This window comes from Aspergillus aculeatus (genome assembly GCF_001890905.1).
Source record: "Aspergillus aculeatus ATCC 16872 unplaced genomic scaffold ASPACscaffold_9, whole genome shotgun sequence".
Taxonomy (NCBI): domain Eukaryota; kingdom Fungi; phylum Ascomycota; class Eurotiomycetes; order Eurotiales; family Aspergillaceae; genus Aspergillus; species Aspergillus aculeatus.
In genome coordinates this window covers 1,059,218-1,080,585 of record NW_017962984.1, presented here as the reverse complement: position 1 = coordinate 1,080,585, position 21,368 = coordinate 1,059,218, and the positions used below count along the sequence as shown (strand labels likewise).

The 21,368-nt window shown below is 52.4% G+C and overlaps 7 protein-coding genes across 7 annotated transcripts; 5 read left to right on the top strand and 2 right to left on the bottom strand.

Moving 5' to 3' along the window:
• The first annotated feature begins 2,543 nt into the window (after positions 1-2,543).
• On the top strand, positions 2,544-4,790 carry ASPACDRAFT_79282 (glycerophosphocholine acyltransferase). The gene is made up of 3 exons (XM_020205363.1): positions 2,544-2,649; positions 2,828-3,715; positions 3,774-4,790. The coding sequence occupies exons 2-3, from the start codon at positions 2,886-2,888 to the stop codon at positions 4,528-4,530; spliced, it is 1,587 nt and encodes a 528-aa protein (XP_020055725.1). The 5' UTR covers positions 2,544-2,649; positions 2,828-2,885; the 3' UTR covers positions 4,531-4,790.
• Positions 4,791-5,029: 239 nt separating this feature from the next.
• ASPACDRAFT_120755 (MRS7 family protein) lies at positions 5,030-7,300 on the top strand. Its single transcript, XM_020196376.1, has 3 exons — positions 5,030-5,260; positions 5,364-5,884; positions 5,965-7,300. Exons 1-3 carry the CDS (start codon positions 5,194-5,196, stop codon positions 7,018-7,020), a joined length of 1,644 nt encoding a protein of 547 aa, XP_020055724.1. The 5' UTR covers positions 5,030-5,193; the 3' UTR covers positions 7,021-7,300.
• Positions 7,301-7,817: 517 nt separating this feature from the next.
• Positions 7,818-9,338, top strand: ASPACDRAFT_44046 (NUDIX hydrolase; the record flags this gene model as incomplete). The annotated part of the gene is made up of 5 exons (XM_020201364.1): positions 7,818-7,844; positions 8,208-8,364; positions 8,462-8,488; positions 8,552-8,920; positions 9,010-9,338. The coding sequence occupies 5 exons, from the start codon at positions 7,818-7,820 to the stop codon at positions 9,336-9,338; spliced, it is 909 nt and encodes a 302-aa protein (XP_020055723.1).
• Positions 9,339-15,435: 6,097 nt separating this feature from the next.
• Positions 15,436-16,656, top strand: ASPACDRAFT_79277 (uncharacterized protein). Its single transcript, XM_020205362.1, has one exon. The coding sequence runs from the start codon at positions 15,796-15,798 to the stop codon at positions 16,297-16,299; it is 504 nt and encodes a 167-aa protein (XP_020055722.1). The 5' UTR covers positions 15,436-15,795; the 3' UTR covers positions 16,300-16,656.
• Positions 16,657-17,945: 1,289 nt separating this feature from the next.
• Positions 17,946-18,326, bottom strand: ASPACDRAFT_44044 (uncharacterized protein; the record flags this gene model as incomplete). Its single annotated transcript, XM_020201363.1, has 2 exons — positions 17,946-18,218; positions 18,279-18,326. 2 exons carry the CDS (start codon positions 18,324-18,326, stop codon positions 17,946-17,948), a joined length of 321 nt encoding a protein of 106 aa, XP_020055721.1.
• Positions 18,327-18,561: 235 nt separating this feature from the next.
• ASPACDRAFT_1902089 (fumarylacetoacetate hydrolase family protein) lies at positions 18,562-19,739 on the top strand. Its single transcript, XM_020198774.1, has 3 exons — positions 18,562-18,888; positions 18,959-19,170; positions 19,240-19,739. The coding sequence occupies exons 1-3, from the start codon at positions 18,830-18,832 to the stop codon at positions 19,665-19,667; spliced, it is 699 nt and encodes a 232-aa protein (XP_020055720.1). The 5' UTR covers positions 18,562-18,829; the 3' UTR covers positions 19,668-19,739.
• Positions 19,740-19,782: 43 nt separating this feature from the next.
• On the bottom strand, positions 19,783-20,745 carry ASPACDRAFT_44042 (uncharacterized protein; the record flags this gene model as incomplete). The annotated part of the gene is made up of 1 exon (XM_020201362.1): positions 19,783-20,745. One exon carries the CDS (start codon positions 20,743-20,745, stop codon positions 19,783-19,785), a length of 963 nt encoding a protein of 320 aa, XP_020055719.1.
• Positions 20,746-21,368: the final 623 nt, after the last annotated feature.

The window sequence follows — 21,368 nt, the reverse complement described above, 5'->3', positions numbered from 1 at the left end:
ATAGTTTCCAAGTTATCCGAGTGGGCCGCTTTCATTTATACACAAAGACAACCGGCATCATTGGACGCAGTGACCCTTGTATCTCGAAGGGTATGACAAGTCCGAACTGTGAAGTGGTCGCAACAAATCGGCTGATGGAAGCTAAAGGGTCGGACCGTGAGCATCTGCTGTCGTACCACGATATGACTGCTCAGTCGAGCCACACGGTAAGGGATCTCCCAAACTGCCGGAGAAACGATATGTCATCTGACTTGTGACATGATGTGCATAGGACATGCAACGACTGGCTTCTGCCTTACGCTGTTCCCACTATGCGGTGCTGTATATTGACCAGAGTGGACAGCTTCGCTCAGAAGGGTCCCCTTCTATTGCAGGGGGTGAGAGAGAGATCTTCACAGAGGAGGTGCAAGGGAGATTCCTGAGGTCTGTGGCCTCAGCATGGCAGCTGAATACGAGTAAGTCAGAGGTCCGTCTGTCGGGAGAGGGAACGCATCAGTAATGAAGATGGTTGTTCTGGGCAGACAACTCTTTAGGTCACATGTCCGGAGATGAAGCGGCGGCGACTTACTCTTCCTCTTCCTCTTCCTGGCCCCATCATCCCACCACAACAAGACCGGCCGGACTCATACCCTGTGACTTGGTGTCGTTGCGTTTCAAGCGTCCCCGACGAAGTTTAAGACAGTCCGATTCAGCTTCAGCTCTTGGTTCGATTTCGGAAAATGAGCAGAGCTCAGAGACAAGAGCAACAATCCTTCGACTAGGGGACACTGAAACCCTCCGGCACTACTACGAAAGGGCTTTTGACAAATTCCAACAGCTAAACTGCAGGGTGATAGCCAAAGCATTCATCAAACTTGTAGAGCCCCGCAAGCAGGTCAATCATCCTTATAATGGCCGACGAACGTCGGCATCTGCTTCACAGAGGATGGACCCTGAGCTAACCAAGCCCAACTGGTGGCCGGCTGGGGTGACACACAAAGAGCCCGACCACCTGTTCAAGCCTGGTGAGATCAGACTCTATTTCTAATACCGTTGATGCGATGCTAACACCCTATGGCTCTTAGAGCGGATCAAGTTGCTTGTCCATATCCTGTGTAATCTGAAAGACAGTAAGGGAGTTACAGCCGAAAAACTCCAGGAGGCAGGCCAGGATGTGAAACGTCAGATTCAGCCCACGAAGCGGCAAGATGTCTTGGACGAGATCTTCTATGTTCGGAAGATGGAAGAATTATATTTGGACGGAAAGATCAGTACGTTACAGCCGAAATCATCCTTGACACGCTCAATTCGGACCAGGGACTAACAATATCCTACAGGTGGTGACACAACAGTGCGCGTCTTCCATGCTCACCTTGCTGATCAATGTCATGTCCCTGAGCTGCAGGACTCGACAAATGACTCTTGCTCTGCTGTTGAAACTATCCGCAAAACTATCAAGTCCCACGCGACACGATTCACTCCAGATTCAGAGAAGATGGCAGAGGCTGCGGAGCGGAGTCTGGACGGTGATCATCCCCAGAGATTATTCCAGTCAAGTGACAGAAGCCCATCGCTATCGGAAAAGGGCTCGGCAAGCCCAAGTGCTTGCTTCTCTCTCTCTCCGGCGTCATCTTCAACAATCAGTCGGGCGGTTTCTCTGGAAAACGGTTTGTCAAAAGAACCAGCTGACGTCGGTGGCACCTCGAAGTCAACTAGAGATCCTGGTGCGTTTCGAGATATGCAATCTACTGTGTCTCAAAGCTTGCCAGAATACTTCGCCCAGCAAGTGGCACATCCTTCCAGTGGGCAAAGTGCCAGTTCGAACTACTGGGCCACCCTTCCATACAATGGTTACTGATCACTGTCACTGGAACGGGCGGGAGCTCTCCTTGTGAGTGCCGCATGTATCACAAGCTGACTCTCATGATAAAGTCTGTGCCTCCATGTTGCCTTGCTGTTTCCTTCCTGACACTCTTTTGTTTGCTGTATTTTTGCGGGGACCATCATTGATCTAGGGGAGTTTTTTATCTGCAAGGGTGTATATACATACATATCAGGGTTTAGAGAACAATGTAATGATATGATCAAGACAACAGCGCTGAGTCCTTCAAGCCATAGTAGATCCGCGTCCGCGTAGCGTAGGGATTAATCCGATAGATCGACCCTGGGCTGATGAACACATGAGACACTGTTCAATCGACTGTTTGCCAGCTTCAGTCTGCCTTAGGTGTTGATTGACTGAGGCAGGAAGGATTCCGGGGGTTGAGAAGCCATGTGGGGACAGGCACTTTGGCTATTGGTTTGGAGCGGGCCGTTGGACTCCACTGCATCTGATCATCCATGAATTCCATCAACGCGGTTGAGAGCCTGAGGCTGCAACCCAAACAGGCTCGCCCGGGCCAACCAGCTACGTCAACGCGTGCACACCCAGATTCTCATCCTTCTCACTTGCTGTTACCTCCCCCATTTTCTTTCTCTTCTTCCTCCTCAAGACCCTTGGATCAACATCTGCCGCTACGGTCATGCGCCTTCAGTACTGAAGCACACTGGCTGGACACCTCATCCAAATTCTCCTCCGCATTCACTTATTGGATCGTTAGCAACCTTGGTACGACCTTACCTTATCAGTTTCCCCAATCCTAGGTGCACATCATCTGCCGCCTCCTATCAGTATGTCAATTGCTCGTGCATTTGTCCACCATGCCCCAATTCAAGAAATACCCTTTACCCCATACTTTCACTCCAGTCTTCAATTTTCTACCATCACTTGCACCTTTGCGAGTTGCTCGGAAGATTTGGGATCGCAGCCAGTCAAGATGGGAATGCTAACTATAGCTCGTTTTCTCAGCCGGCCCTATCCACACAACCGTGACGGCCCTACGATTCTCTCCTTCGAGCAGAGACTCATGATGGAGGAAGGCAGTGGATCCTCCGAATTCAGAAAGACAGAGTCGCTAGTCAGCGGCGACTCTCCTGCCCTTCAGGCCGCGATGGCTGAAGAGCTGTCCGACGCGGACGAAGCCCCAGGAACCCCCGATACCTTCTACTCTCCGCCAGTTTCACCTGGTCGACTTTCGCGCAACCCCTCCTTCTCCTACCATGATGACTGGGAAACGTTTCCGGCCCTGGACCAGCTGAGCGTCTTCGATTTGCTTGACAATTTCTCTCTATCCCAGAGGCTGGAGAAGCTGCAGCAAGCTTTGAATGCACAGAAGGCAAAGGTTCAGAAGCAGCGCGAGAAACTCAAGTCGTCCTCTTTGACTGCCAAAGAACGTGTTGTGGGAGAATGGAAAAGAAGGGTTCCGACGGCCGATGAGCGGCTTGACAAGTATCGTCGGCGCATGAAGACTGGCGTGGAGAGACTGGGCAAGCAATGGAACGCAACCGCAACCGTGACCCTGCGCGAGAAGATCTCCTTCATAGCCGGTGTCCTCAATATCTTCATCAGTGGCTATCTTCTCGGAGGATGGCCGGAGTGGTTCTATATCTGGTTCAGCGCACAGTTGGCGTATTTCATGCCTATTCGATACTATGGATACCATAAGCGAGGCTACCACTACTTCCTCGCCGATTTGTGCTACTTTGTCAATCTGCTCTGCATGCTGAGCATTTGGGTCTTTCCCGGCTCGAAGCGACTGTTCATCAGCACCTTCTGTCTGACGTTTGGCAACAATGCGGTGGCTATTGCCATGTGGCGGAACTCTATGGTATTCCACAGTATGGACAAGGTAGTCAGGTAAGCGCGCTCTCACCATCCCCAGTACATGAGAACATCTGCTTAGCTGAACTCATAGTCTGTTCATCCATATAATGCCACCGGTGACTCTGCATTGTCTGGTCCATTTGACATCTGCCGCCACTCTGAAAGTAAGGTTCCCGGCTATTTATGCTATCAAGTTTAGCGAACCTGGGTCTCCCGACCATTTCACACTCCTCGAAATGATGGGGTGGGCAACTGTGCCATACATGATCTGGCAGGCTGCCTATCACTGCTTTATCACAGTCCGACGCGCGGAGAAGATTGCTGCCGGGCGCCCGACCAGCTTTACCTGGCTCCGCAAGTCTTATGCAAAGACTTGGTTAGGCAAATTCGTCTTGAGCCTCCCTGAATCCCTGCAAGCCCCCGCTTTCATGCTGATTCAATATTTCTACGCGATTCTAACCATGATTCCGTGCCCTCTTTGGTTTTGGTCTCGGTGGGCCAGTGGAGCTTTCCTCACCGCCCTCTTCATTCTTAGTGTGCACAACGGTGCCACATATTACATTGACATCTTTGGCAAGCGCTTCCAGAAAGAGCTGGAGGAGCTCAAGAAAGATGTGGCGCGGTGGCATTCGTCTCCCGAGGGAGCCATCAGCCCAATGCTGCTACCGTCTGACCAGGGCGCATCTTCTGCCGATAAGGCCCACGCTGAGTCGACTACCGCCGGAAGCGCTGAGCCCAACAAGGCTAGCATTGATGCAATCCCTCTTCTGGATGCCCCTGCAGCTTCTACTGGTATTGAGAGCGCTGCACTTCCCAGCAACGACTCCACTGTGCGGGAAAGATCGTGATTCTTCTATCTATGCGAAGGGTTTACTATTTAGTCTCTAAGGTCTTAGTGGTTTTACTTGCACATTCCTGGACCCGCGATTGCATTTTGAATGGCTCCAATACGATACCCAACTCGATAGTCGTTCTTTCCCTTTCTACACTTGGAGCAATGCTGGGTTAGCATGATTTTGGTCGACTGTGTAGTTAGTTCTGCGTTTTGATATAGCCATTAGATAGAGCGGAAGTTGTGCTTATTATGACTGAATGAATTTTTCCTTTGAAAACAATGACATATTGTATTTTCCCTCTGAATCTGCATGAGTGCCCGGGCTCTGACTCACCAATGGAGGATTCGTTCTCCGAAATACTCGCAGGGAGGCGGACTCGCTCGGGATTTAGGAAGAGACGGACGGGACTACGAGGCGGAGCTCCCGATTCGGCGGCGACAAAATCCATTTATCCCCGAAGACCGGAGAGGTCACGTGAAGTAGCCACCTTCTGCTCCAGACCTTCGCCGACGACACCACGACGACAAACTTCCCTCCCCGAATTCCAAACTATTATCGCCTCTGATTATACCTGTGTGTTTCGCTGGGATTACATACTACTTTCTGATCTCGCATTGCTGTGCATATTTGTTGCCCTCGCTCGTTGCCCCGAGCCTTTTCGATTAGATCTCCGCCATGTCCGTCACACTGAGGTCAGCTAGCCTTATGCGCGGCAGTGGTGCGCTGCGCTCAAACCTGGTCGGTATGTTATCCCGCTTTTATCGCTGGGCGGATCGATTCGGCAGCAAGGTATACTTTGCTAGCGAAACAATGTGATGGCTAATTCAGATGTGATGCGTCTCTAGTCCGACCTCGTTTGACCGGAGCGTTGGCTGCGAACACCGCCGCAAACCTCCGCCTCAACAGCAGAGGACTGCCATCCCACATCTCGGCCCTTGCGATCCTCGTCCCCCATCAGCGCGGCTATGCCACCGAGCCGTCCTCTTCCACATCCTCTTCCTCTGACCCTCTTCCTCCCCCTGGCTTCAATGCCGAACAAGCCAAGAAGCCGCTCGCTGCGGAGCAGCAGCAGCAGCAGCCCGCCAAACAGGTAGTTTCTGCGTCCGAACAGTCCGTCAAGGCGCCCACCAAGACATCCGGCACGGAAACCTCAAATGAATTGACGACGGCTAAGAGCGCGGATGCCGACAAGAAGACCGATGAGAAGAAGGAGACGAAGAAGTTGACGCTCGGCCAGAAGATCAAGAAGGAAGCCCAGCACTATTGGGACGGTACGAAGCTTCTGGCCACCGAGGTCAAGATCAGTTCTCGCCTTGCGCTGAAGATGGCTGCGGGTTACGAACTCAGCCGGAGAGAGCACCGCCAGGTGAGTACTGCGGCAAGATTCCGTGGCCGGTGCGGTCAGGGAGACACGCCTTTGCTGATTCGGCCTTTCAATGAAAATAGCTTCGCAGAACGGTGTCCGATCTGGGACGTCTGGTTCCATTCTCCATGTTCGTCATCATCCCCTTCGCCGAATTGCTGCTCCCGGTCGCCCTGAAGCTCTTCCCCAACATGCTGCCCAGCACCTACGAGGGCCAGAAGGGCCGCGAGAAGAAGGCGTTGAAGCTCAGCTCCACTCGGAAGGAGGTCTCGGGCTTCCTGAAGGACACGCTGCGGGAATCGGGTCTCCCCGTGACGGCGGCGACGGTGAAGAACGAGGAGTTCACCGAGTTCTTCAAGAAGATCCGGACCACGGGCGAGTCGCCGACGCCGGAGGACGTGATCAAGGTTTGCAAGATCTTCAAGGACGACCTGACGCTGGACAACCTGTCGCGGCCGCAGCTGGTGGGCATCTGCAAGTACATGAACCTCAACTCGTTCGGCACGGACGCGATGCTCCGGTACACGATCCGCCACCGCATGCGCCAGATCAAGCGCGACGACCGGGCCATCTTCTACGAGGGCGTGGAGTCGCTGTCCGTGCCCGAGCTGCAGATGGCGTGCGCCTCCCGCGGCATCCGCACGCACGGGGTCTCCCCCGCCCGCCTGCGCGAGGATCTCTCCGTCTGGCTGGACCTGCGTCTGAAGCAGGGGGTCCCCTCCACGCTCCTGGTGCTGAGCAACGCCTACGTCTACGCCCAGGGCGGTAAGGAGGCCGAGATGTCCACCCAGATCGAGGCCCTGCAGTCCGTCCTGTCGAGCATCCCCGAGGAGCTCTTCCACGAGATCGAGCTCGAGGTTCACAACGCCGAGGGCGCCGCCACCAACAAGCAGCGCCTGGAGGTCATCAGGGAGCAGCAGGAGCTGATTGAGGAGGAGAACAGCCAGAACAGCGAGAACGAGGAGAAGGGCGTCTCCGCGCCCAAGGATATTGAGGACATCGACGACGACAAGGATGAAGTCAAGTACCGCTCGCGCTCGCAAGCCTCCGAGGCCTCCGAGGCCGTCAAAGAGGGTGACCGCGTCGAGGAGAGCCCTGCCCAGGAAGCCGCCGCCGCTGCCAAGGAAGAGAAGAAATAAAAAGGCTGTAACTCTATGCCGAATTGCCTCTGGTTTTTTTTTCCCTCTCTGTGTGGGCGTTGCTTTCGAAATTTGATGACCCTCTGTGACATATAGACATATTACTCTACTTTTCTTTTCTACTCTTGTGTTAGTTAGTGCTTATATGATAGACTTCATACTGAACCTTCATGTTTGGGTGCTGTATAGGATATCAGCACTGTAAAATCACGACTAAGAGCAAAAAACAGCTTCAAATGAGGACTGGGATGCCTACGCAACAGCCTGGCAGACGAGGAGCTCTACACAGTCCTAACACACTTGATCGTATTCACCTCTGCCTTAAAATTAAACCTATTGCAGTTACAGTACATTGGTTCCCCTCGGATCTAGTCAGCCTGGTTCTCACTGCATAGGTTGGTTGTTCCTCTTTTCCCATCGGACAGTCCCACCTCCCCTAAGACCAACCTCGGCAACTGAGAGACCCCGGACTCGGGCCCTGCCCTTCTGCCACAGTGCCACTCCACCTCCACTTCATCTCCACCTTACCCTTGGCCAACCAACCTCCAACCACAAGTCTCTAGTATCTACATATCCAGCCCATTCGTTCCGTTCCCATCTCATATCTTCCTTTCTTTACCCCCGACCAAGAAACAAGAACTCGAATGCAGATTTGATCTAGAACGGCAATGCGCCCCTTCCACTTCCACTTCCACCTCCACCCACGCCTCAATTCCAGTGCCCGAGTATCTTATCCCCAGTTCCAACCCCAATCCCATCCTCAATCCTTCGGCACGCGTAGAAGATTCCTGACCACGATGCCGCGGCTCAACCCCGTCTCTCAGGTACCGTACCTTCCTCCATATTCCATTCACCTATTCCAAGAAAGCCGTTCCCTTCCCTCCTCAAATAGCACCTAACTTAACCTCCATTAATCACCCTCATCTGCCCTGTACTGCTACACGCGCAAACAAGGGCAAGTCAAAGGGAAAGGGAAAGATGACGTAACACAAACTCAAACCCTATACCCTACATCCAACCCCAACTCCAACATCTTACTGTCAATAGCCCAGAACACACAAAAGAAAGGGCACTTCTTTGATTTGACAAAATCTTTACATGCTCAATATGATTTACAGTACAGTACAGCACAGTACAAGTGTGTCTTCATGGCTGATCAAAACTTGCGGTTCTGTGGACGGGAATAGGCCGCTATCGATAGACTCAGACAATATACGCCGCCGGCGACGAACTACGACCTCGCGCCGCTGTCGCGTCGCGCAGCGGTCTTGGTGCTGCTGTATGCGGATCGGGAGGGGGCGTTGAGGGTGGTTCTGACGATGAGAGCGAAGACGTTGAGTTCTTGTATTGACTTCCCCTGTTTTGGACTTCGGGGAGGGATTTATCCGGACGAGTTCTCGGTGCTGTCGATGCTAATGATGGATTTTTGATGAGTATCTAGATGCTGGTCAGGCTGCTTTACCCGGTGGTGAGTACATGTTCATGTTCTTCTTTGAAACATGAAGCAATGGTAGAGAGCTGATTCACCAAGGCCGCGCCGATTCTCTGGCCGAATCGCCCTTTCAGACGGCCCGCCGCGAGGCCTACGAAGAGATCGGTCTGCCGCAGGAGGACAGCAGCCTTCCGCGGCCCTTCCGCGTGGAGCATCTCTGCGAGCTACCGGCGAACCTCGCCCGGACGGAGCTGGTGGTCCGGCCGTGTGTGGCATTGCTGCATTCCTACGACGAGGCCACGGCCGAGAACGCCGACCCCGAGGTGTCGTTGATCCCCCGGCTGGATGCCAAGGAGGTGGCGGCGGTGTTTACCGCCCCGTTCCAGGATTTCCTGCGCGTCAAGGGCGACACCGACCCTCAGTGGTATCGGGGATCGTGGACGGAGTGGCATGAGAGTCGGTGGAGAAGTAAGCTTTGTCTTTCTCTTTCGTCTGCGACTTTCGCCGAGGAAAATGTGCTTGTGCTGGACGCTAACGCAACCCACCTACGGAAAAAGTGCACCAATTCTTCGTTCCGGTTCGTTCGGAGGACGTGGTCAAGCCGAAGGGTGAGAATGAAGAACAGCAACACCTCCTCAGCCAGCTGGAAAAGCAGGAGGAAGGGTCCGCGGCGGCGCGGTACCGGGTCTGGGGCATGACCGCTCGGATGATGGTGGATGTGGCGCGAGTGGCGTATGCACAGGAACCCGAGTTTGAACACAACAGCCACTTTGGGGACGAGGCGATGATCTCACGCCTGCTGAAGATGGGCCGCTTGAGTGCGGTCCGGAAAAGGGGGGATCAGTTGACCAAGGAGGATATGAAGCTGGCTGCTAAGCTCAGTTGAGGGCTGTCATCCTTCCCCTGCATATATTATGACGACACATGACCAATTGCATTAGAACAAGACACAAGTCCGGTTGAATAGACGGCTGATGATATTGCCAGCATAAGCGGCTAAGCATCGATCCCACATAGCAAACATCTCTGATGCCCCGCAAACTTAGCCCAACAGAGCGACTTTTCACCTGGACCTCTTGCCCACGGGCTGGGATGCATGAGTGAGGAGCTGAAGACTATCGACGGAGATTATTTGGAATTCTGATCCCGCTCGGAATTATAGCAAGATAGCGTGCTGCAGGACTCAACATTGGGACTGTTGGGGTGACACAGATGAAATAGCACTAGCTGGCATCCATGCTCATAAACGTAGGCTACTAAGCGCAGCAGACCATCCCAGAGGCCCCAAAGCCCACAGCAACAAACCAGAGCTCAAGGGAAGGTCAGTGACGACACGAAGGGTTGGACATCACTCCGCGCAAGATTGTCCGAAGGCTGTAGGATATTCCTTGAATCACCGTCTGAATCGCAGCAGCCAGACCAGTATAACTCAAGCTTCGTAGATGCCGCGCTAGAGCAGTGCGCAACCCATTATCCGATAATTCATACCCAACCCCGTCACACAACCTCTGATACTCCAACTCCTCCGTACCGAAGTCGGACGACGCCACGCGAGATCGAGGGGCCTCCCAATCCCAAGCCCAGGTGTGACAAATTCCCGCAAATGCACGATGCACCAACTGAAGATCGGTCGCACTTGATTTGTAGAATCTCAAGCAAGTCTCCTGTCTTTTGGACTGGAGGTGTGGTTCACCGGAAGCTCCGGCGGTGGCGCCCTTTGCGCTGCTCCTCGTTGATTGCTTTCCAATGCACGTATCCGTAGGCTAACGCTAATTCTCTGCGAACAGCCAGCGAACCTCTCCATGAACCACGTCTCCGGTAATAAAAGGGAGGCCTCCGCTCGGTTAGGTCCTAAAGCTCTGGGGGGGGGTCCGGTATTTGTCATTCTTAATTAACTCAGTGTACCGTGGGTTATCTCTGTCAGGTGTCGATCCAATGGGTGTTTGCGTGGTAGTGCAGTCAATGTTTGAGGTTTGTACTACTTGCTCTGCAGATATTAGACGCTCTGACCTCGCGAAATAGGCCAACGATTGTAGGCCGCAAATATCTGGTCCTGCGAGGTACCAGCAATGAAGCTGGTGGTGATGATTACTGAGGCAAGACCAGGACAAGGCCTCTGCTATTGTCCTAGTCGGAAACGAGGTCCAAAGTATAAGTTCCTGCAGAGCCGGACCGTGCCATTTCATTATCCAGCTTATAGCCATGGATGGCTAGGAAGGCGGCTGGCTCTTATCATTTCGCGGGACCGTCGCATGGATACAGGGTTATCGGCTGGTGTACGAGCATGGGGGTAATTGATGTGAGAACAAATGTACGTGTCTGTCAGTAGGAGACAATCATGGTAGACGGAGTCCGGGGTTCTAGAGATAGATCATTGCCCATACCGTCCGCCTCGGACACCTTCTGCTGATCTATCGGAGGAGATGGCTGTCGAAGACCTTGCTTCTTCTAGTTCACTCTCGGAAGAGTCTCGTGACAGTATGCAGGGCGAGGAATGACGGCACGAGATGGTTTTCTTCAGACCTCCTGCATGATGCATCGACGTTGTGCGATGTTTGTTGTCTGGGTCAAAGGTGGCAGCTGCAAGTTTGATGGTTGGCCTCTCAAGGTACCATTTTGTGTCTTGATATTGTAGCCATGCTTGCTTTAGAGAGGTTCTCAACGATAGCGATTCGCATTTTAGTTGCCAAACTCTCCGGAACACATGATGAACATTCCCAATGATACTCAAGCTATCCCCGGATAAAAAATGCAGGCGGCCAATGACTGCGGAGATGGAGAATAGGAAGAAGTGCTTTGATTGTTCTTGCAATCGTTCTATCTGATTGCTCGGTCTGATCACCTGGTCACTGCCTGGCACCTACTGTCGTATTTGCTTAGTGTACTAGGATAGTGTAGTAGATTTCCAAGTTTCATCGGATTTCATCAATTGAGTAGGCCAAGTCATTGATAGATCACAGAAATGATCTTGGTAAGATAGCGAGACCAATTGCTTTCCCTCCCCTATGTTGGTATATACTGCGTACACAGCCGTGAGAGATTGTTCAGCTGAATTGGCGAGTCAAACCTGTCTTAGATGTTTGGTGAGGCATTTACAACTGGTATCCAGCTACGGTCGGGCAGCGATTACTATCGATCAGGCGGTCCCTAACATCCCCCGAGACCTTGACCTCGTATTCCCGTCCGCTGATCGTCTAGTTGAGTCTCACCGACTCACTTTGGCTGTCCAAGAATTCATCTTAATGCTTGGTACCGGAAAAGCTACAAAGCATGTGGGTATTACCGGTTTGAATGTGACCAAGAACACGAATATGAGCAATGGTGATGTCAGACAGGAGGGTCCCAGTGCCGATCAAAGCATTGTTGGCAGGTTGACGGTGAAGGAAGGAAATATGCGGTCTGTCCTCCAATCGTCAGGATGGCGGGCCGCCGCCAAACTCGGCAGCAACAGCAATAATGACCCCCATAAGATCGACCTCCGCCGGGCGGCATATCTGAAACAGATCGATGGTGCGAGTGGACCAGATCCCTAGAAGCAGGAGCGGTGACTTATGCGATTGGTGGCCCCCCCTTGAGTCTCTCTTGTTCTAGAAGATTCATAATGGAAGCGGTGTTGGTCTTGTCGAGCTTCTCTGCGCAGGAGAGTGGAGCGGGACTGTTCGGTCGTGAGGGACTTGGCCTTGCTCCATCCAGCAGCACGATATCAGCAGAACCTGGAATAGGGGTCTCAGTGCGTTTTTAACCGTCTCGTAGGAGATGATCGGTGGTCTACTCGGGACTCGGGGCCACCATTTCATCATCTCCATCCGAAATATGCCCGACTCGCATCCATTGCACAGCATGTCCGCTGCGAAGGATATTTGTGGCGCTGTATATTGACAACAGTTGCCTTTTGTTATTGTGCCGACGGATCAGGTGATCACAATGGCTGGTCTCGTCTCAAGGACATGGGGCTGATGGCCACTGCTGTCCTAACGAGTTCACAATGAAGGAATGAACTGTGGAGGCAAGCAAGAACGAGGGGAAAGGGAGAATGGAAAGAGACGAGAACACCCAAGAGAGAGGTCAATTGAACGGCACGAGCCGGGTACTATATGACCTGTCAATGTTTGGCCCAACTATCTCTTAGTTCCTTGCAAGTATTGCTCCACCGGCTAGCCAGTCGATCCCGGGCATGGCAAAGGTTAGGTTTGGAAATCGACCAGTGTAACGAAGAACAAGAAAAAAAGAAGTAGAACGACACGAGCATTTCTCCATGCTAGATGAAGGTAGTGATGTGATCGAGGGCCATGAAAGACCTTGGTAAAATTAAAACATTGAATATTATGGGCTGAAGAGGACGGGTGTCGTTGTGGCGATATTGTGTCACGGGGGTTAGTTCTATACTAAGCCACGAACAAAGAAAGAAGCGAGGGAGGGAGAAGGAGGCTCTTCCTCCGAGGTCGGATCAGAACCGGCCGAACATACTATCGCTGAGGTCAAGAACGGAGGGAAAGAGGGAAGAATAACGTGGCAGAGTAATGGAAAGAAAAGGCAACCCACAGGGAGATCCTCCCTACCGCTATGTGATCTGTCCTAATGTATGTCATGCTAAGCGAAGTCTAACTTAGTTTCATTTTGTTGATTTATTTTTTGCCCTAGCTGCAGCAGTCAGGCACCGATTCATGAGTGGCTGTCGACCAGCGGATAATTAAGATTATGTTATTTGAATTCTTGACAATCGGCACGGCCGAAGAGGAAAAGAGAGAGGGAAAGATAGAAGGCAGGGGAAGAGAGGGAATGTGGTTGGAAGTGGAAAAGACAGGCGACGAAGGAGGCATGTACTGCCACACAGTAGAACTGATTGATGTTTATCGGGCAACGGAGAAAAGGGCTAGACTTGACGGGGAAGATCGGACTAACTAAAAGAACATCATCATACGCACTACTGTAGGTCAGCAGTAAACAGTAAGCAGTAAGCACACTCTTCCTTCTCAGCCCTTCTTAGGCTTTCTCAGGTCTTCGTATTCAATTTCCATCTCCCGTTAGTCTGATTATCATCACATTGTTATGATTCATCACCATCACCATCATCATCACCTTGAGATGCACTTGCACCACCACCCACTCATCGGGCTTTCGTATGCAAACAGGGAACTCCCCATCTTGATCAAGGTCCATTCCAGCTCCATCCCTTGCATGGATGTGTCACTTCAAGGAGGCTGTTCATGACTCCATGCCCATGATGACCACGACGATCCTGCAGCCGACCAGGAACTGCCCGCGACAATTTGAGATATATCGGGGTTTTACTTTCTTGATTGATTTTGAAGATTAAGATTCGACTCCAAGATTAACCCCCAATTAAATATCTTAACAAGCCAAGCGGGTCTAGCCATCCCTTTGGGACAGTTTAGCACTCTCTACTTCAGACCGCAGCAAGCCATCTTCAGCTCTCGCCCATAATCCGGGAAACTCCGTCCGTTGACCGGGCAGGACAAAACTAGGGATGACCTGGTTCTCGAGGTAACATGGATGGATGAATGGTCAATGATTAAAATAAGAATAAGAATAATAATAAAAAGTATACTAACTGGAAATCTAATAAATAATGCGGCCTCGTTTTGCTGCCGCCTCCATCCCCCTTTCGACGCTAGAGCCAGCCTCATGCATATCGCATCGCAACCAGCAGCCAAAGCAGCCAAAACCATCGGTCAATCATCGAGCTGTTCGCTGCTTGTACCCGATCCTCTCTCTGTTGTCTTGCTTCAACCTCCACTTCCTCCTCGTTTCATTCGCTTTTAACCCCTCCTTTATCTTCCTCCCTCCCCATTCCTTGTGTGCCGCGTTTTGCTTTCCTTCTCTGTCCCTCGTTTCCTTCTTCGCTTCCTTTCAGTCCAATTCTGGGGTTGAACAAACTATGGTTCTGACCTTTCCTTTATCACCACCTGCAACCCCTTTGCAGTTGAAGGTGAAAGGGACTGGCTATCATTGACTCGATCGACTCTCAGCCTGTCATCCCGGACGCCAACAAAGGTTAAAAAGTGCACTGAGCAGCACGCGACGGGTGATAAAAGAAGCAAAAACTGCCTGACTGACTAAACTATTATTACGACTCGACTTGGTCCGGTCCAATTGCTGGGTCCAACGCATGCTCCATCGGGTTTTCCAGGCCATACATAGCCCTAGCTTAGGCCAAAGCCTAAGCCTACTACTATCTCTTCTTCACAACTTCACTGGCTACTCCCTTCGATTACTTGACTCTCTTTTCAATTGTGACTTACTATTACCAACCTACTTACTGAACTTGACTGGTTGTTTCATCCCTGGAGGAAGAGAACAAGTCAGAGGTGTCCGTCGCAAGTCGGTGAAATCGGAGAATCCTTCCAAGTTCTCTTTCATTGAGTGACCCCTCTCTCTGGTTTATACACTCTCCACTCCACCCTCATTAGCCGCCCATCGGCCCGTCAATCAGTCCCAACCCCACTCCGATCAACATGTTTCCTCCATCCTCGTTGGCGCTGCCACGAGAAGCTCCTCCTGTGAGACCGTCTCGGTCCTTAGAAGGATTGGAACAAGTCATCCCTCCTCGAATCCCTCAGCCGCCATCTGTTCGCCCAACCTGTCTCTTAGATAAACCGCTCCCCGAGCTGCCCGCCAAACCTCTACCAGAGGCCCCCTCAATCATGGATGCTGGCTCAACCGCCTGGAGCGACGACAGCAGCATGGTTTCCAGTTACTATGGCAGCCGACGCTTTTCCGAAGTGTCTACCACCGAGAGCTACCCCGTGTTTGTTCGCTCAGGGTCCGATGATCTGACCGGACTAGTCGATCATCCTCCCGCCTCCGCCCCCATCGATCACTATGGGGACTCTAAACCGCTGGCCATTACCGCCACCTTCTTACATGATGATCATGTCGACCGACCAGCCCCTTGGACTGTCAAGCGAGCCGGTCCCAATCACTATTTCCGCGAGAAGAAATGGGACTTCTTCCCCGAACTCGCCCCTCAATCCGCCCTACCTCCTTGTACCACCAACCATGCTGCTGCTTCTCGGAAGAAGAGCAGCAGTCGACTGAACCTCGCGGTCTTCGACTTTTCCAGGTCTCGCGGTCGCTGGAGCTCGTCCGACAAGGGGGGACGCGCTCTTGCGCATGATGTTAGAGACTCGATTCGATCTTACGTGCAACGCCGCCTGTCCAGACATTCGGTAGACCGCGACGCTGCCCGGCCGAGCTCGCGGCCAGACTCGCGACCCGACACAGTATCTTCGGACTATCCGCGCAATCAGACACCATCGATTGAGTGGACGCTGTCAAAAGAGCGCACTGAGGTAGTGAGCCCTCTGATGCCACCCAGTCCCATGGACTTTCCCAGCTCAGGCAAGCGGTTGTCCGGAGCGTCATCACGGTCCTCGCGATCGACTGTCAGCGCTCGAGTGAAGCGCCCGCCACCTCTTACCCTGCGGAAGAAGCAGCTCGCTGCTCCTCTCAGCCCCTATCCAAAACACGGGGCTTCTATATGGGAAAAGGCGGGCCGCGAGAAGCGCGTGAGCTATCGGCAAAACCGCCAGGTGCGGTTTCCGAAGTATGCGAAGAGGAGCCCGCCAACACCGAAAGGATTCATCTCATCGGCCACGCCTCCTCTGACACCCCCGGCCCGCTCCCAGATCCAGCAGAACACTCGCGACTACGTCAAGGCATTCCACAGTGGAACCTCCCACCTGTTAGGTGCTATCGGTGGGGCTCGAAAGAAGATCAGTGGGGCCAAGCTTGAGCGACGACACTCGCAGCTGAAGTCACAAATCCGACTCATCGGCCCTGTTAGTCCATACAACACCCAAGGACAGACTGATCCATGGGTGTAGTCCTTGGCAGTCTCTCGCTTCCCTATTCTTTCTATGTTCTTTTACATTACTTGATACATGTTGTCAACACTATACTTCGTGGTTTTAGTGGTCATATTAGCGTGCTTTTTTCCTCTCATTCTTCTTATATTTCACATCTGTTGTTTATACTTGATATCCCGTTGGCACTCTGCAGGTTCAAGGTCAGGCGTTGTGGTTTCGTGCTAAGCGAACTCTAAGAATGTTTTTTTATAGGCATGGTTGCGTCAATTCATGACCCTCTATTTATGACTCCATGGTTCAGACCGAATGAATACACTGTTAGCTTTGATTTTCCTCTTCCACCCCCCCCCAAGTATCTCAACATGTCAATATACCTCAAAGAATGCGACCTGAAACACGTGCCAGGGGCTAGGCTACTGTCACCCCTTGCGAAACCTCACAACGTTGCCCGAGTCACCTACAGGATGCGTAATTGCCGTGCAGGAATCGCATCTCCTGCATGCTACAGCCCACACTCGTACCGCCCACTCAGCCCTGATGAAGGCGTCTTCGTCTGCACCATCCTGCCCTCCTTGTACCACCCTCGGGAAATTAAACCACGCTAGCACCCTGAAAATCAGGATACCGGCATTTTTGAAAAGGATTGAGGAGCCATGGGTGCTGTCGCTGTGGGTCCCGAGTTGAAATTTCGAGGGTCAGTGGAATGTAACAGACTGAGGGATGTGGAGCATTCTTGCTTGTCACATCTAGGCCCATGTTGTTGAGGAGAAAATGGAGTGCATCTGCGGGGTTGTTGTGGAGTTGCGGAATGTGTTCTGTACTGTACTGTACCTTGCAGGTGTCAATGTGCGGTAGAACACTGGTGACTGTTTGTGTTAGTTTTAGTGATCTTCTTCTGATCTGATTCTTTGCTGCGATGATAGTACTCATGAGCTTGCATGTGTCTCTGAACTGCGTTATCCGGGTAAATGCTTGTGGGTGGGGAAGGTGAATACTACCGGTGCTTTAGACATTCACTCCAAGCCCTCAGAATAGACGAGGTGAGATTTCTTGTCTCCTGGATTGTTGGGTGAGATAGCAGGGTGGCTAAGTATTTACTTTTCATCTGACAGAGAATTGACCTAGATTTTAAGGGATTTGTTTCTCACTCATGCCAGTGTTGAGTCCCGGTTTGGTCTGATTTCTTAGGCTTCTCCATACAAACTCAAACCCGAGCTGAGAGATAAATCAACGTCTTGACACCAAAATCTTAAGTCAGATCTTCTGTCGCTATTCACAGACAGTCTCGTGGTAAGGACATACTACCACTATAGATTTCGCCAGGCACCGCCAATTGCGATCTGGTGCAAGATCATTCCTACCTGTCCTCACAGGGACCTTGACTCCGAGAGATACTGGGCGCGGGACTGGTGTAGAACTTGTTTCTCTTGTGCCGCATGCAGTAAATGGATCACGGGTATCTCTCGCCAGAAACACACCGCCAATTTCGCTTGCCTCGTGAGCAATCCTATTACTTGCACGCGTGGAAACTCTGTGGTGGGCCAGGTCAATGTCGTCGTGATTTTCACTGAATATGTATTGATTAAACGGGATGTAGAACACAAAGCTTTGCAAGCGCCTCGCAGTACAGCCCCACATTAGACCTTGATATGTACTATGTACTTTCATTCTGGTAGCGTTGCGCGGGGCCTCAGCTCCAGTAAGACACGTTGAACGTCTTGCCTCAAATTGGCCAGCCCTTCATCCACGGTCCCCGAAGCATGCCTAGCCTTAACATCATGATGTAGCTCGACTAGCTCCTTTGCTTGGCGTAGCTGATCCTTTTCCTGCTGCAGAGCAGGTGTTTCTTCCCTGTTGCTGGGCTGTGATTGCTTCTCTGCCGGGTGAGAATCCAATCTCTCTTGAATGGTAACGAGTGCCAGAGCGTCGTTGTAATCCTGCAAGGCATTAGTTCTTATCTGATCAACAGGCGGCTGGATGAAAGGCACAAAACATACACAGACGCGCAAAGACGTGAGATCGGAGAGGATTCCCGCTACTTGCATGGTGATGAGGGTAAGTTATCAACAACTGCGCTTATCTGACCGGTGTTGTGTGGCGACAGTGCCAACAAGGTGGAAGGCGGCTGGGAGAGCAGCTGCTGCTCACCTGCAGCCCGCGTGACGTAAGAAAGTCCATTTCAATCCAAGGCCATTCATTGTGGTGGCATGGCAGTTACAGTTATGCTTGGGCGCGCACATCACAACTCACCGTTTCTATACAAACATTATATCACTTTACACTCCCAGTTTCATATCTCAATGTGAAGAATAACTAATCGAAATGACACACCAGCATTTTCCCCAGGGCTGGGGGCCACCCCGGCTCCAACCTCCGAACCTCGGAGAATCCGAGCTCTCCGCAATGAAAAAGCGCGGAGAGCCATTCCGCCTCCCCGGCCGATTATATTCTTATCCGCCTGCCATCGCATCCCCAACTTTCTGCAATTCTTACTCACTTGACTCCTCTTCTCGCTGCACTTCTACAATTTTGACACACGACAAACACAATGGCGTCCGCGATCAAGGCTCAGTGCAGAAAGGTCATCTGCATTGGCAGAAACTATGCGTATGGTCCCTTTGTTAACGAAACCATTAATCACCACGCTCCCCAGGCTAACGGACGTTTCTGGCTCCAGCGATCACATTACCGAGCTCAACAACACCAAGCCCAAGCAGCCCTTCTTCTTCCTTAAGCCCTCTTCCTCCATTCTCCTTCCCGGCCAGGGTCCCGTCCTGCGGCCCCAGGGTACCAAGCTGCACTATGAAGTCGAACTCGCTCTCGTGATGGGCAAGACGGTGCGGGACCTCGACCCGGAGGACAGCAAGGGCGCATTGGATGCGATCCACAGTTAGTCTCTACACCCCTACAATCCGCAATTCCAAGCATCGAGCTAAGCGTTGCCTGCGTGATACCTAGGCTACCTCCTCGGCATCGACATGACCGCCCGCAACGTCCAAGAAGAGGCCAAGAAGAAGGGACTCCCCTGGACGATCGCCAAGGGCTTCGACACTTTCCTGCCCATTTCCCAGGAGATCACCAAGGCCCGTCTGCCCGATCCGCACAACGCCTTTCTGCGCCTGAGCGTGGGCTCCGAGGAGCGCCAGGCCGACTCCACCGGCCTGATGCTCTACCGCATCCCGCGCCTCCTGGCCGAGATCTCTCGCGTCATGACCCTCGAGAAGGGCGACCTGGTCTTGACCGGAACGCCCAAGGGCGTGGGCGAGGTCAAGTCCGGGGACGTGATGACGGCGTCCATCGAGGTGGACGGCAAGGAGCTCGAGGAGGGGCGGATCCAGGTTGAGGTGCAGGACCGCGAGGGCCGCTACCGGTACGCCGAGACCTAGAGCGGTTTCAAGTGAGTAGGTTTAAGAGAACATTCAGTATATATACACTTACACATACAAATACATACCCCCTTGAATGAGATCTTATCTTGAATTGATCACATCATCACTAAGCTCAATGACCCACCATCATCGCCCTCGCAATGAGAACATCCTCCTCATCAGCCGGGACAATCGGTATGAATCGCCTCGCTCTCTTCCTCTTGCGCACGATTCCCCGATGCTCCAACACCTCAACCCAGTCCCTGACACTTTGACTCTTGATCTTGCGTCCCGAACCACTACCAAAAGCCCCATCTGCATCGTTGTGCACAGCAGCAGCAGCAGCAGCAGCAGCAGCAGCAGCCTTACAAACCTCCACCCTCGTCCGTGAAGCCATCCCAGCAACCATCACCACAGAACCACCATAGATTTCACCATCCCTCCCCTCTCCACCACCACCCCCACAACTATCCAAACTCCCACTCTCCCACGAAGTACTCGTAGTCTCCCTCGAAACCGTCGAAGACAAACCACCCCCTCTCCCCATCCCCATCCCCATCCCCATCCCCAAGCCCCCGCTCACACCAACCATATCCATATACCCCAAACCAGCCCCAGCACCACCAGCAGGCATCGAATCCGGCACCAGCACTTCTTCCTCTTCCTCAAGACCCTCGTTCCTCCGCCCTTCCTCCCCATCCAGACCCCCCTCTCTTCTCGTCATCAAGCCCGCAACCCTACCCTGCACCCCCTCAACCAACCCCCCCAGTACCGCAACCTCCCCCCTCACCATATCCTCAACCCCCTGCACCCGCCTTTCCATCTCCTCCAACTCCCTCTTTTCCACAACGCAGGCCCGCTGGACCTGGACTTCCTCCCGCACATCCTTCAGCTGGTCCTGCAACGCAGCAATAGTGGCCTCCGCGGCGGCGAGGCGGGTGGCGAGCTCGATGTTCTCGCGGCGGAGTTCGTAGGCCCAGAGGAGGGTTGTTGGTGTTGTTGATGTAGCAGGAGCGGGAGCGGGAGCAGGAGCGGTTGTTGGGGCTGGTGGGGCCGGGTTTCCCGGGGTTGTGGTTGTGGTTGTGGTTGATGGCATTAGATTTGCGTGTTTTGGATGGGGGTTTGTGGATGTGCTTTGGGATTCAGAGGGTGTGGATTTTAGTTTGGAGTATGGAAATGGAAAGGGTGTGGTCGGGCGAGTATTGTATAGTATGTTTCTGTAGAGAGGGAGGTGGAAGCTGAGGGTGGCTGATGGAATGGAATGGACTGTGTACTTTGTGGGTTGGTGGTGGTGAGGATTAAGGGTGGTGGATTGGGTTATCGTGGAATGGTGTGGATGGTCGGGTTGGAATCGGTTCGAATGGGTAGGGAGGTGTAGATTTATGCTGTCCGAGGGTTGAATGAGGTATATAGAGTCGGTGTATGGAAGAAAGAAAGAGTGCCGGAGGTAGAATCTAAGGTGGAACACAAGAATGTGAGGTATAATCTACTAGAAGACTGAATATTGACTAGCTGACTAGCTGACTGAGATATAGATACTTCTCGACAGCACATACAAGATAAATAGCCAGAAACGTATCATCCCAAACTCGCCACACTGCACGGGCAGCCATAGGAAAAAAAGCGATACCTTTCTCGTCTATCGTAATGAACACAGGGATACAGACCCAGTCGGAGCCAGGAGTACACATCATCTCCATCTCCCCGCATCCTTTTGCC

Coding starts and splice junctions, on each gene's coding strand:
- ASPACDRAFT_1902089 (XM_020198774.1), top strand. CDS start 18,830: ATGGCGTCCGCGATCAAGGCTCAGTGCAGAAAGGTCATCTGCATTGGC. Junction 18,889..18,958: donor TGCATTGGCAGAAACTATGC/GTATGGTCCCTT, acceptor TTCTGGCTCCAG/CGATCACATTACCGAGCTCA. Junction 19,171..19,239: donor CGCATTGGATGCGATCCACA/GTTAGTCTCTAC, acceptor CGTGATACCTAG/GCTACCTCCTCGGCATCGAC.
- ASPACDRAFT_79282 (XM_020205363.1), top strand. CDS start 2,886: ATGATGGAGGAAGGCAGTGGATCCTCCGAATTCAGAAAGACAGAGTCG. Junction 3,716..3,773: donor AGTATGGACAAGGTAGTCAG/GTAAGCGCGCTC, acceptor CTGAACTCATAG/TCTGTTCATCCATATAATGC.
- ASPACDRAFT_120755 (XM_020196376.1), top strand. CDS start 5,194: ATGTCCGTCACACTGAGGTCAGCTAGCCTTATGCGCGGCAGTGGTGCG. Junction 5,261..5,363: donor GCTGCGCTCAAACCTGGTCG/GTATGTTATCCC, acceptor ATGCGTCTCTAG/TCCGACCTCGTTTGACCGGA. Junction 5,885..5,964: donor GCCGGAGAGAGCACCGCCAG/GTGAGTACTGCG, acceptor CAATGAAAATAG/CTTCGCAGAACGGTGTCCGA.
- ASPACDRAFT_79277 (XM_020205362.1), top strand. CDS start 15,796: ATGGACTTTCCCAGCTCAGGCAAGCGGTTGTCCGGAGCGTCATCACGG.